The 15,298-nt window shown below is 38.9% G+C and overlaps 1 protein-coding gene across 1 annotated transcript in view; it reads left to right on the forward strand.

Annotated features, from left to right (window-relative positions):
- The first annotated feature begins 275 nt into the window (after positions 1 to 275).
- Positions 276 to 15,298, forward strand: part of LOC114503423 (phospholipid-transporting ATPase FetA-like) — a 77,772-nt gene continuing 62,749 nt past the window's right edge. Inside the window, exons 1-2 of the mRNA XM_028521003.2 lie at positions 276 to 350; positions 13,999 to 14,057. Of these exons, the coding sequence (XP_028376804.1) occupies positions 308 to 350; positions 13,999 to 14,057 (102 nt within the window). The 5' untranslated portion in view covers positions 276 to 307. The remainder of the gene's footprint in view (positions 351 to 13,998; positions 14,058 to 15,298) is intronic.

Genomic DNA, 15,298 nt, shown 5'->3' on the forward strand with positions numbered 1-15,298 from the left:
TCTTTTACCTGTTTCCAAGTTTCAGATAACTTTTCTGACAGGTTGTAGTCGTCAGTTTAGACTTAGTTGCCAGGAATTGGAATCCGTTTCCCAAGCTTTGAAAGCTTTATTTGGAGGACATATGAAATTAATTCTAAAATTTAGAATATGGATCTTAGAATCAATTATTTCCAATTTCAGAGATGAAGTTCCAAGTTTCTTAAGAACATGTTTAAGTGAGCTGATAATGGCGTGAGAAATTCTGATACTGAATCATTTTACTGTCTTTACAGAAATTCGATCAAATCATAGTGGGTACGACTCTGCAATGTCTTTGTCGAGAAGCCAGAGCCAGGAAACACAAAGTGGAGGTAGGTGAACTCAGTACAAAACATCTAAGTCTCTACATCATTATGATTGCCTCCAGAAGGGTGTGTGTGTATGTGTGTGTGTGTGAAAGATAAACAGACTGGCCAACCTACTAGACTGTCAATCCACCAAACATCTGACGAGGAAAGGAGATATACTTGGCAGAAGTAACTACTCATACTTTGTACTTGCTAGTACAAGCCCTACTGTTTTGTCATCTGAGAATTCTAACTGGAGTAGTTACAATCTCTCATCTTTTGTACTTTTATTTAGAAGTCCACTGGGAAAGCATGTGTTCCTTTTTCTCTCCCATCCTTTACTACCACCCCCTGCTAAAAAGAAGTGGTCAGTGTGAAGAGAAGCTGGCAAGGCAGTTAACGTTATCCTTTGCAGCGTTTTTTGTGGCCTGAGCAAATGGATCTGGCCATGGTGTTGGAGACTATTTTCATACTACTTCAATGCTTTCCTTCAGTGAATCGAAGTACTAAAGGGAACTGGGGTAATCACACCCAAGCCAGCTTTCAGAATAAAACTGTATGACATGAAATAAAATATTGTGACATACATTTTGAAAAACAAGCCATAATGTGGTTCTGTATTTCAGCTGTCTTTTCAGGAGTGGAGAAGGTGCAGATGATGGAATTAGGTCACTGATTTAAGGCCACACTGTACCTTCTTTCCTTTCTGTCGTGGTGCAGTTGTCTGACTCCTGGAGGGAGCCTGTTCTCAGGGCACAGACCCTGGCTCCAGGAAGAAATCTACTCACTCCGAGGGCACAGGTCCTAGTTCTAAGAAAAGAAAGCCAGTGAACTCCCAACCAAGGGAAAACCTGGGAGTTCTCTCCTGTACTCATAACTGGTAAAGGAGAGAGGGCTGATGAAAATAAACTAACTGACCAATTTCTCCTGCATGTTCTTATGAACAGAATAATATCTGAAGAGCAGAATACTTTAGGGAGTAGTAAGTTCAAGGCAAAAGAAGAATGAAGTAATCATCAAGAAAGACTGATTTGTTTATTATACAAATACTTATTGATCATGAAATGACTTCTGGTGACTGCTGAAAAACTAGACAGAATCCCTACTCTTATGGAGATCATAGTTTAGTGAGGGATAGCCTTTGAATAACAACACATTAAATACTAGCACAGAGAAATATCAAATTATATCTACAATAAATGCTATGAAGAAAGATCACATGGGAGCCCTGGCTGGGTGGCTCAGTTGGTTGGAGCAGTGTCCTGTGTACCAGGGGGTTACAGGCTCAATCTCAAGTCGGGACACATATGGGGGGCAACCGATTGATACCTCTCTCACATTGATGTTTCTGTCTTTCTCCCTCTCTCTCCCTTCCTCTCTCCCTAAATTCAGTGAATGTATCCTCAGGTGAGGATTAAGATAAAAGAAAGATTATATGGCAGGCAAAGTGGTTAAGAACATGGATTCTGAAGCCATACTATCATGGTTTGAATCCTAGTTCCACCACTTCCTCTGTTATCCTGGGTACATCTCTTAATTTCTCTATGTTGCAGTATCTCATCTATAATATGAGGCCAATAACAGTGCTACCTCATAAGGATGATGCGAGGATTAAATGTGGTAATACTTATAAAACATTCTGGGACAGTATCTGGCACAGGGTAAATACTAGGTAAATATTTGTGTCAAAAAATATCTATGAGAGCTCGATGCTTTGTTCAGGAAGAGTATTAAGAATGTGAATATTTATAAGTATGAGTCATCTCAAAAATCAAAAGTTTTACCAATAAAAATACCATATTTTGCCATGTATAACATGTACCTTTTTGCCCAAATTTTTTAGGGAAAAGTAAGGATGCACATTATACATGGGTATAATGATTGCCATATCATGGGTATAATAATGGTATAATAATCCCATGTATAATGTGCACAAAAGTGTGGGTGCGCATTATGCACAGGAGCGCATTAGACATGGCAGGATTCAGTACTTGAAACCAGTTTTCCTGGCCTAAATCCCTTCAAGTGTGCTAGGCCTACCTACTGCAGCAGAGTTGTTGCTTATGCTGTTTTAAGCAGTGAGCAATTAATTAATGCTGGTTTATCCAAAATGCCGACCTATTGATGTGAGTCCACAAAATAACAGTAGGAAACCCAGTAATTTGGCAGTTACCTCTGCCCTCTTCTAGGTCATCAGCCTGTTCTGGTTGGAGAACTTATGGTCCATAGAGTGAATATTGACTGGTTCCAGCATCTCATTTAACTACCCTCTCTGCTCTCTATTTTGTCATCATTTTCTGAGTTCAGGCTCTCATCGCTTGACGTGTTGACTATTGCAGCAATCTTTTAAGTGGTCTTATGTCTGAAATCTGTTCAGAAAGATATTAATCCTTCTGAAATTCTGGTTTTATCACTTTTTTCCTGCTCAAATCTTTCTGGGATTCCCTGTCAGCTACTAGATAAAATTTAAGGTCATTAGCCTAACATTAAAGGCCTCCTTTGGGCTCTTCTTACGTAGCATATGATCATATAACTTACCTAATCTCAGTGCCAAACCTTTCATTAAGTCCTTCTCCCTGCCTGGATACCTGTCCCCTTGTATAATGAATCTACAGGGTCTATCCAGAAGGTATCCAGCCATGTAATATGAAAAATAGAGACATTTGCTAAAGAAGATACAAGATACAATAAACATTGTACATAAGACAATGATGCTTCACTCCTCTTCAAAGTAGGTACCTTGGGACCTCACACAGTTCCAATTGCCATTAGCTGCCCTGTCATATTTTCCTGAATCTCATCAATGGTCTGAAATCTCTTCTCTTTCAAAGGTGATTTTAGTTTTGGAAAAAGCCAGAAGTTTCAGGGCACCAAATCTGGGCTGTATGGGGGCTGAGTCACCTAGGTGATTTGATGTTTCACCAAAAAACTCTGCATGAGATGTGATGCGTGAGTGGGTGTGTTGTTGTGATGAAGCTGCCATTCACCAGTTTCCCATAGCTGTGACCTTCTGAATTATCCCAATAGTTCTCCTGGAGGAATGTTCAAGCTTAATGCAAAATTTGATGCAGATTCATTGCTGTACTGGCTCAGTCATTTTGAGTGTGACAACCACATAGTACACATGCTCACTCAACAGCGTCTCTAACTAGTACAGTGAAGTCATCATTGTTCACACATTCCCATTCCAGTCCACTTTCCTTGGCTTCCAAGTTACATCAATGCCCTACAAACGTTTCTCGTTATATTGACAATGGCTGGACATTTTCCGGACAGACCTCGTATATTTGTCTTTTATGTTTAATGCAAGTTCTCCATGAAGCCTTCTCCCAACACTTTTAGCCACCAGCTCCCCAATCCCTACCATTATCTTCCTTTCTTAAATTCCTGTAGTGTTTGGTTTCTAATTTTTTTAAAAAATAGCCTTATTGAGATATAATTCACATGCCATAAAATTTTTGCCCTTTTTAAAAATTACTTTATTGTTGTTCAAGTACAGTTGTCTGCATTTATCCCCCACCCCAGCCATACCCACCTCCCTCCCCTGCTTCCCACCCACCTTTGGTTTTGTCCATGTGTCCTGAAAACCCTTCCCCTCTTTCCCCCCAATTATCCCCTCCCACCTCTCCTCTGGTAACTGTCAGATTGTTCTTAATTTCAATGTCTCTGATTATATTTTGCTTGCTTGTTTGTTTTGTTGATTAGGTTCCACATATAGGTGAGATCATATGGTATTTGTCTTTCACCACCTGGCTTATTTCACTTAGGATAATGCTCTCCAGTTCCATTCATGCTGTTGTGAAGGATAGGAGCTCCTTCTTTTTCTCTGCTGCATAGTATTCCATTGTGTAAATGTACCATAGTTCTTTGATCCACTGATTTACTGATGGGCACTTAGGTTGCTTCCAGCACTTGGCTATTGTAAATTGTGGTGCTATGAACACTGGGATGCATAGGTTCTTTTGAATTGGTGTTTCGGGACTCTTTGGGTATAATCCCAGCAGTGGAGTTTCTGGGTCAAAAGGCAGTTCTATTTTTAGTTTTCTGAGGAAATTCCATATTGTTTTCCACAGTGGCTACACCAGTCTGCATTCCCACCAGCAGTGTACTAGGGTTTTCTTTCCTCGACAGCCTTGCCAGCAGTTGTTGATTGTTGATTTGTTTATGATGACCATTCTGACTGGTGTGATATAGTATCTCATTGTGGTATTAATTTGCATCTCTCTGGTGGCTAGTGATGCTGAGCATCCTTGAATCCTTTCATATGTCTCTGGGCCCTCTGTATGTCCTCCTTGGAGAAGTGCCTGTTCAGGTCCTTTGCTCATTTTTTAATTCCATTTTTTATCTTTCTGTAGTGGAATCTTGTGAGCTCTTTAGATATTTTGGAGACCAACCCTTTGTCCAAGGTATCACTTGCAAATATATTTTACCATAAAGTTTGTTCTCTTTTCATTTTGCTGATGTTTTCTTTTGCTGTACAGAAGCTTTTTATTTTGATGAAGTCCCATTTGTTTATTCTCTCCTTTATGTCCCTTGCTCTAGGGGACATATTGGTGAAAATATTGCTGCATGGAATATCTGAGATTTTCCTGCCTATGTTCTCCTCTAAGACGTTTATGGTGTCACAACTTAAGTATAAGTTGCATTTATAAATATAATTTATATTTAAGTTGAGACACCATAGCAAATAAATACCATATGATCTTACCTATAGGTGGAACCTAATCAACAAAATAAATAAGCAAAGTATAACCAGAGATATTGAAATAAAAAGCAAATTGATGGTGGCCAGAGGAGAGGGAGTAGGGGGATAATGGGGAAAAAAGGGGAAAGCGTGTCAAGGAACATGTGTAGGGGACAGACACATGGACAAAGCCAAAGGGGGTAAGGATTGAGGATGGGGGTAGGGATGGGTGGGGTGGGGGTAGTGATGGGGGGAAAATGGGGACAACTGTACTCGAATAAGTACTATCTATTTAAATATATATGTATATATTTTTATTTTATACTTTGATTTTACATGTACATATATGCACACACACAAATATTTCACACACATGTTACACACATGTATAATACATGCATATAATGCATGGGTATTCTATACATATATGTATGTGACACATATATCACACACACATAATCAAAGTATGTTCCCAATATTACATGGGACATGCTTATACTAAAAAAATTATTCATTGTTTACTGAAATTAAAATTTAACTGGGAATCATGTATTTTATGTGGCAATCCTCCCTCTGTTATTGAGGTCAGGAAAAGTCCCTATAAATTAGTTCAATTGTTGCTTTAAATTTTCTAAAGAAACAGCATTCTAGAAACACACTAAATACTTTATTTGAGATGTCTGTTTTATTCTATAAAGTATATGCCCCATGTAATATTTGGAACATGCTTTGATTTTATATTTTTATTTGCTAAATCTGGCAACTCTAAACAAAGGGGATTGAGTTTTGAATCTCTTAGAGTTAAATTGCTTCTTTAGCATCGCCAAGGTTTACTTTAAAAGCCAACTTTGTGTGAAGACATTTTGTTTCTAACTGATAACCTGTAATGTAACTTTCCCAACCTCTCAGCTCCTATCCCAAGGAAGGTTTTATGACTGAGAAGCACTGAAAATGATGTCTAGCATTTTAATCAAACATGTCTGATTTTACCTTTACCATGTCAATAAGAAATCATTGTTTCTACATTCCAAATGAGGTCAGGATGGCAAAGTACCACTTTGCCAACTTCCATCTGCCTGAAGTAGTCTGAATTATGCTCCTGTCAGCTTCTCCCTTGGAGAGGAAAGGGGAGAAACTGAAACCAAAGGTCTCTGAGAGGAACAGGGTGTGGGCCCTTGATGTTGGGCACTTCCTGAACTGTGCCAGCCAAACCAAACTTCTGTGGTACCCTGTTAATAAATTAGGGTTTGGTGGTGGTCGTGGTGGTGTGTGTGTGTTTACTTTTATTTCATTTTCTTTAGTATCTTGTTCTTTGAGTAATTCTACTCTTGTTTCTGCTGACCTCAGGCAGGAGAATTAGTGAAGCTTTAGCGGATGGTCAGAGGCAGAGCTATAGTGCATCAAGAACTGGACTTTTCATGACATTCCAGACTTTAGTGAGCTTCCTCTCCAGGCCCTTTTTGATGCTGCACTCTACCCACCCTCTTCAGCTATGCTGAATATCCTCCTGTGTGCGCAGGTTAGCATGGAAAGAGCAACAAAGAATTCGTCTTCCCGGGGTTTCTCTTTCAGCCCAGCTCTACTGTGACTATGTAGGCACTCCCACAAGGAGGTGATTATTCTCCATTGGAGGTATTACACAGATATGTTACCACAACTTAACAGAGCATATTTCTAAGCATCTATTCAGGTATGTGTTTGTTCACTCAACAAATCTTTATTAAATCCAGAGGCTAATACTGAGCTAGCAATGGGGTACAGATATTTAAAGAAAAGAAAAAGAAGGCATGGTCCCTACCTTTAAGGAGCTCTTTGTTTAGTGTGGTCAGATGATATTAGTAAGTGTGATAAGTAAGCTGAGTGTAAACCATGAGACATAGCAGCGGGTGGCCTGACTGAACTAGAAACGTGTAATGAAGTGGTGCTGAGAAAACAAATTAGTTACCGCCCCTTCTGTAGGATCACACACCTGGCCTTTCCTGTGATGATCCTGGGCTATGACATTTAGGTTTTCTTACCATTCTTTAGGTGGAAATACCATCTTGCATCTATTCTATAGAGATGCAATTTTAGAGATGCAATCTGGAGAAATAAAATGTAAATTTTTGTGTGTACCCAAGACTGGAAGCCATATGGTTAGCTAAATCTACTGATAGCTATAATGTTTTAGTATGCTATTTGACTACCATAAGAAAATTGTGATCACTTGGAATCTAAAAAATTTCAGTATTAGCAACGTACATTGACTCTAGTTAACGTGACCAAAAATTCCAGAAATTGGCCAGTTATCCTTCCCCTGGCAGCTATCCTCACTTAATTTCAGGGATGGAGAAATTTCAGTCACATGCTTTAGGTGACTTTGGCAAAATCTCCTGGGCCTATTGCTCTAGAATATCAACAAGGGTCATTGCTGAGTTTCTGTCACCAGCATCTAGGTTTAATTGAGTTGAGAGTCTGGTAGCATAAGAAAAGGGGGCCTTGGCTAATCAGCTAGTGACTTGCAGTCCTGAAGATCATCTCGCTGCTCTTGTTTCTTTATCTGGAAAATCCCATTTGTGATGGTTTTCTCACTTTGAACAAGGAGATATTTGCTCAGAACCTCCTAAGGCTGACTTCTACCTGACCAGCCGGCCTCCCTCCTTTCTCTCTCTCCCTCCTTCTTTTCCTGGTTACTTATCTTTTGGTGCACCACTTTCTCTAGTTTCCTCTTACAGAGCTCATTTTCCTTTTAGTTTCTGCCATTTTCTTGTCTAGTCTAGGCTAAACTCCAATCTTCTGTAACTTTAACTCCCAAAATCTGAGGTTGAATTACATCAAGATTGCATAAGAGCTAAGTTTTTCACCCTGGCATTTGAATCAAAGCTCTAAGGACATCCTTAGACAGAGGCTTCTCCTATTTGGACATTCCTACTACCATCTCACCAAGCAATTGAGTACCATTCCCTTTACTGGACAATGACTTTGTACCCTTCCTTCTCTACTGGCTGGATCAGCTGAATATTCAAAATCTATTTTGGGCATAGACAACTGTACCAATAATGTTTATGGAATTTCCTTGGCATAGCATAAGGAAAAGGACAAAAATATATCACTTAATGAACGCTTTTGATGTGTCAGGAATTATATAGGCACTTTACAATTACCATCTTACTTAACCCTCACATTATCATACAAGGTAGATTTTACTACCCCATTTTACACATGAGGAAACTAAAACCCAGAAATGGAAAGTAACTTGCCCCAAGTCACGTGACACTTTAGTCACAGAGCCCAGTCTATAGCAGCTGAGGCTTTCTGAGCATTTCTAATATACCAGGCACTGTTCTAAAATGCTTTGCGTGCCTTAATTTGTTAATCCTCATGGTAACCTTATACATAGGGATTATTATCATTTCCATTTTACAGATGAAGAAAATGAGACTCAGAGAGATTAAGTAACTTCCTCAAGGCTATACAACTGGTAACTGGAGGGCCGAGATTAGAACCTTGGCAGCCTGACTAGATTGCCCGGTTTCTTAACCACTATGGGAGCTGACCATAGTTTTAAACTCTAAGCCCTCTTCACATTTTATAATACCAAGTTCCTTGCTTCACCAACATGTCTGGTCCTTTCAGCTCAATGATTTTATCCCCCTAGTCCAGCTCCCAGCACAGATCTTTGTGAAGCCAGACCTTTGCTGAATAAGCTCAGTTCCCGGTAAAGATGCATTTTCCGCATCACCAGAGACTAGAGCTAGGTGTTTGTCCTCTTGAATTCTGTATCCAGCACCTCTTCATCTTCTAGATTCTCTTTGTCTAAGCTAATTTCTGATCTTCTATAACTCACATTATAATAACTGTTTCATAATTCACATGTTGTTGCTCTGTTACAGCCAAACGAGAATAAGCTTTGAATAACAACTAATAGAAAAACAGTCATCCCAGTCTTTTCTCAACAGTATTCACAAGCCCTAGGAAATCTTGAATTAATCTTACATTATCCAGTCTGAAAACATTCTTCCTGCCTTTATTACCTCAAACCTGACTGACTACTTTTTTTTATTTAAGCTTGTCTTCTTTCTCTCAGACGTTCAGCTTTTTCTAGTAGATTGTACAAACTGAACTTCTAGCCATTGTTTTCATCATTCCTGCTTTTCCTTTTTTAGAGGTATCTTATGAAATCTGACTTTCTAACCCTCAATTTCTCATCCCCTCTGCTGGAAATCCTACTTTCTCCTCACCTTTGTCTCCTTTCTTGGCAGCTCTGGTATCAAGGAGCCCAAATTAGGTGAAGGTAACCCTACCCCCGCTTTGGAGTCTCCATCTGTTTCCACCAAGTCAAGCTCTAAACTCTGGGATCAACCTACTTTACTTTGCTCTTAAAGAGGGAGGTAGGGATTCAGTTGCTGTGCAGAGCCTGGACTCCGTGTATCCCTTGGGATTGTTGGGCTTAGAGAGAATAGCCTGCTGCAGCCGGATGAGTTGCTGGGAAAACCTGTTCGATCTTTATTAAGGTAAAATATAATCAGTAATATCTAGGATTAAATCTAATAATGATGTGAAATTCACCCTGGCTGGTGTGGCTGAGTGGATTGAGCACTGGCCTGTGAACCAAAGTGTTGCTGGTTTGATTCCCAGTCAGGGCACATGCCTGGGTTGTGGTCTAGGTCCCCAGTAGTGGAAACATGGAAGGCAACCACACATTGATGTTTCTTTCCCTCTCTTTCTCCCTCCCTTCCCCTCTTTCTAAAAATAAATAAATAAAATCTTTTCAAAAAAGAAATGTGAAATTTGATTAAAAATATTATAACTTTATAGAGAGGCATAAAGTAATATTTTTGAATAAATGGAAAGGTCTGTAGGGTATGGTTGGAGGGGCAAATAGCTTGGTAGAGGCTGATTTTGTTCACCAATGCCTGAGCAAATTGAATATGAACATAATAGAAAATTAGCCTGCTCAGGGATTGGTAACCTCAATACCAGTATAAACACCAATACTGCCCTGGTGCTCTGCCCTAATGAGGCAGCTATCTGGGCCACTGAGAAAGTCCCTGCACAAGGGCACTGACCATGCAGCAGCTCTGAATCCTAGTTGCAGCTAAATTATCTGAGCCATACATGTTCCACTGCTTTGGGTAACCTAAGCTACAATGGTTAGCAGAAGCTCTTGTATCACAGTATTGTAAGCCACCCGCTGGTCAAACAGGCAGCACAGAACATCCTATCAGTCCTGTCTCAATTTCCCCCATCTTTTTTTGTTGTTTGTTTTTAACTTTTTTTATTGAACTTAGTGGGATGACATTAGTTAATAAAATTATATAGGTTTCAGGTGTACAATTCTATACTACATCATCTGTATATTGTATTGTGTGTTCACCACCACAAGTCAAGTCTCCTTCCATCACCATTTATCGCCCTCTTACTCTTTTCTACCTCCCCCTACCCCCATTTCCCTCTGGTAATCACCATGCTGTTGTCTGTGTCTATGAGTTCTTTTTTTTTTTAATCTCTTCACCTTTTTGACCCAGTCCTACCATTTGCCCCATCTTTATTCAGGTTATCCTAATAATCACAAGAAGGAACAACAAAAACGAAATGCACTAGTGCAGTAAAACAACCTACAAGCTTCATAGCCGGGTGGTAACCCTAATTCAGGGAAGACCCATTTACATATTGCTAATAAGGTGGTTACAGACACGATCATCATACACACAGGAGTGGCTTCATAGGGGAATACCAACAAGGCTCTCTCTGTCTCCCTCAGAGATACAGTATCTCTGGGGGAAAGTTGATGCAGAAACATCAACTCTATCCAAATTAATCTGTGTAACCCAAATCTGTATACTCGCAAATCCTCAGATAAAAGTAGCTAACATCTCAGTTCCACCTGTCCCACAATATGTACAAATCCCCGAACTTCCTCATCGTTCTCTGTTTTTGTACTGCCCAATGTGCAGACTTCAGCCCTTTAGATATCTTCCATAAGAAATGTACACATGTTCTGGCTTTATGATGATCTGTAATTTTGCTGACAACTAGAGGAAGGATTGAAAAAATTACATGAGGAACAATAAAGCTCCCTGTCTTAACATTGACTCTCCTTAGCTATTTTTCAAAAGTCTATGATTTTAGCCTCCTGATAAATGCATTGTAGTTTCCCACACCTGACTGTTTTACCCATGGGAGGTGGCTCTGCCTTTTCTAATAACCCACTTTTACTCCATCTCCAGCACTCTAGTGATTAAATTCTACTTGTCTTCCTCTCTAATCAAAACTTTAGTCTCAAGGGAACTGAACAAAGTGATTCTGAAGTTTATCTTCTGAAATTTATGTAGAAGAGAGAATAGGTAAGAATAGCCAAGGAGATTTGCTATTCAATATTAAAGGATACATAACTTAAAAGATGGCTAGAACAATGGAAAATAATACAAAACCCAGAATTACATTCAATGGCGAAATTTAGTACATTATAAAAAATGACAGTTAAAACCAGGCTGAGGGAAAATATTTGCAAATCACATATGCAATAAGTGACTTCTATCTTGAATATACAAAACAAACTCTTCTAACTTAATTATTTAAAAAATTAACCCAGTTTTAAAATAGGCAAAGAATCTGAATAGACATTTCTCCAAGGAAAATATATAAATGTTTAATAAGCACATGAAAAGATACTCAATATCATCATTAATCATTAGGGAAATGCAAATCAAAACCACAATGAGATGCTACTTCACATCAAGATGATTAAAATTAAAAAAAAAAACACTGTAAAAGCATAATAGCATAATGACTAAAATATATTAAACACACACACACACACACACACACACACACTGCCTTGGCCATGGGGCTTAGTTGGCTGGAGCATCATCCCATACACCAAAAGGTTGCAGGTTCAGTTCCTGGTCCGGGCACATATCTAGGTTGTGTGTTCGATCCCCAGTTGCACCTCATGCAGGCGACAACCAATATCCCTCTCTCTCTCTCTCTCTCTCTCTCTCTCTCTCTCTCTCTGTCTTTCTCCTTAGTGAGGATTAAACAAGGCCACAGGCACTAACAACTATTGATGAGGCTGTGGAGAAATTAGAACCCTCATACATTGTGGGGGGAATATAGAATAGTTCAACTGCTGTGAAAAATCATTTGGCAGTTTCTCATAAGCATAGAATTGTCATATGACCCAGCATTTCTCCTAGATATATACCCAAGAGAAATGAAAACATGTTCACACAAAACTTGTACATGAATTTTCATAACAGCCTAATTTATGATAGCCAAAAGATGGAACCAACCCAAATGTTCATCAGTGGATCAATGGATAAACGAATGTGGTATATTCACACAGTGGAATATTGTTCAGTAATAAAGAGGAATAAAATACTGATACATGCTATAACATGGATGGACCTTGAAAACATTGTGCTCTATGAAACAAGCCAGTTACAATGGACCACCTATTATTCTATTTGTATGAAATGTCCAGAGTAGACAAATCCATAGAGGTAGAATATAGATTAGTGTTTGCCAGGGATAGGGGAAAGGGGCGAATTGAGTATGGGTTGTCTCTTGGGGATGATAAAAATGTTCTAAATTAGTGGTGATGGTTGAATAACCTTGTGAATTTACTAATTACTGAATTGTACACTTTAAGAAGGTAAATTTGATGTTTGTAATTATATCTAAAAAAATTTTTGAACAGTTACAAGGTTGAGTTCTAGGACTTGGAGCCAGAAACTTCCCTTAGAGGGCTAAGGCAAGTGAGTTCAGGATCAAGTGGGAGTTTGGTAGCCTAGAGTAAGAATCTTTGAGGATCAGGTAGGAAGTTTCTTTCTAGTCTTGGGATCCATGAGCCAAGGAAGACGTTAGAGGGCTGGAAGAGCTTCAAAATAGACATTCAGTGTAACTTGCAGGCTAGAACCATTCTCTGAGGAGACAAATTCTTTGGAAACACAGTCTAGGAATTTCTAGAATGATTAAGGGCTTAATAGTAGTGTCAACCCTCAGACAAAATTCTAGGTTGCTTGCTGTATGTACTATCCAGGCTCAAGAGAATTAGAAATTACGCACACCATGTCATCCAAATAATTCAAGCATCTTCTCCAGGAACGATTTCACATCTGACTTTTCCTTATTACCTCCATCCCCTCTTCTGTGCATTCCTAACATCCTGTTCTTGCCTGTATCACAGCCCTTACATTAGATTGAAAATTTTTTATGGTTGTCTTCCCCACTGGGATTAAAAGTCCCAAGAGAGTCAGGGATAGTGTAGCCCTAACACCTGGCACAGGGCCTGACACCTGTCAAGAACTCGGTAAATGTTCGTTTGTTGAGCCAATGAAGAATTGAAGAGACTACGGGAGTATTTCATTCAGGGCAATAGATATATGTTATCTGTTGGTAGCATATATTTTTAAGACTTTTCATAATGTGGTAGTGGGCTCACTGTTCCTAATACCTATGTGTTTTGATGGGATGGTTTTGTCATGTGTTACAGTTATCAGGCTTACTGCTATTGAACTACAAGCCCCTTGAAGTCAGGCACTCTGTCTTCCTCATCTCTTTATCCCCCTGCCCCCCACGGCATCCAGCACACTGGCTTCTGTGCAGTGGGTGCTCAATAATGACTGACTGACTGATTTGAGTTTAGTCAAACAAATTAAGATAGTGCAATTGGCCTACGAGGGAGGGCTGGATTTCTGTGTTTGGCAGTCATGTTGGTGCAGGCCATCTTGTTGTCTGCAGAGACATGACTAGGATTTACTGAAAACATTAATGTTGGAGAACTCAGAAATTACATGTCCTGTTGCCTACAGAAAGCTTAAACACTTGAGGATTTCAATTTATATTGTATTTCTTGATTCTTTGAATAAAGAGACAAAATCCCATTTGTAGAGAGATACCTCAGGGAGAAAGTGTGAGGAACCAGTGAAGCCTTCACTAGCAGCCTGCATCCCAAGCTAATCTGCAGAGGGGCATCCTTCTCATAATTTCTCTCCTCTTCCTTAGAACAAGAGAGATATCTGCAAGCCAACAACAAAGAATTCAACACTATGTTTGGATATCCAGTGAGTATCAGGTCTCTGGCTATTTCAAAAGGAGGTTGAAATTCTCCTATAATATTCTCCTTTGCTGGTGGGGCAGGAACTTCATGGTAGATGCAGATCCTGTCACTTAGGTTCTACTTGATTTCACACAGCTGCACAATGAGGGCTGGTGCAGGGAGGGGCAGAACCAAAGTCAGTCCAGTGATCAAGGGTCAGGGAATAATATATCTCAGATTTGGGGTTTTATGTATAACTCCCAGATAAGAAATACTGTAGCTTTTTCTTGCACAAATAAAAGCATAGTTCCACAGTTTTCTTTTTTCATTTAGACATCTATAACAAGCATGTAGATCTACCTGATTCCTTTAATAGCAGCATAGTTTTCCATTATATTGATATCCTTAATTTATTTAACCAGTTTCCTGTTGATGAACATTTAAAATATCTTCATCCATACCCCCTCCAAAAAAATGTCTCCATTGTTTTGCTGTGGTAAATCATCCTTAGTAAACCATTATGCATAGGGGTTGGGTTTTTTTGCACATTTAGTGTGAATATATCTTATGAGAGTTTTCTAGAAGTGAATCGGCTAGGTGAAAAGGAAAACACATTTAAAAAATTGATACATAGTGCAGATTGTCCTCTAAAAAGTCCACATCCATTTACATTTCTAAGTATAGTAGAGATTGCCCACTTTCTCCATATACCTGCCAAACGGGGTATTACCAATCTTTTTCATCTTTGCCAGGCTGTAAGTGAAAAATGACATTTTGTTTTCTATCTTGCCTTAATTTTGAGTGAGACCACTAATTTTTCATGTTAATTAGCCTTTTGTATTTCTTTTTCTGGAAACTGCCTATTAATGATCTTTGCTAATTTTCTATTGAATTGTTCATTTTCACTTATTTATTTATGAATAAATAAGTCATAAAAAGATACATATTGAAAAGTCACGCCTCGACACCTCATGCTTGCCCACATCGGCTCCCTATAGGGAATCCCTTTAGTAGTTTCTTGTGTCATTAGAAGTGCTTATTTGTGCAAATAAAGCAAATACAAATATAAATTCCATTTTCCCACTTTATTACAATATTGTGAACCTTAACAATATGACCTAGAAATATTTTCATAATCAGAATTTCATAATAGCTTTTTCCTTTCTTTTGTTTTTCAGCTGCATAGTATTTCTTAGGCAGATCTAGCATAGTTTATGTAATCAGTTCCTTATAAATCCATATCTAGGTTGTTCCCAATCTTTCATA

This window comes from Phyllostomus discolor, chromosome 3 (genome assembly GCF_004126475.2).
Source record: "Phyllostomus discolor isolate MPI-MPIP mPhyDis1 chromosome 3, mPhyDis1.pri.v3, whole genome shotgun sequence".
In the NCBI taxonomy this organism is placed as follows: Eukaryota; Metazoa; Chordata; class Mammalia; order Chiroptera; family Phyllostomidae; genus Phyllostomus; species Phyllostomus discolor.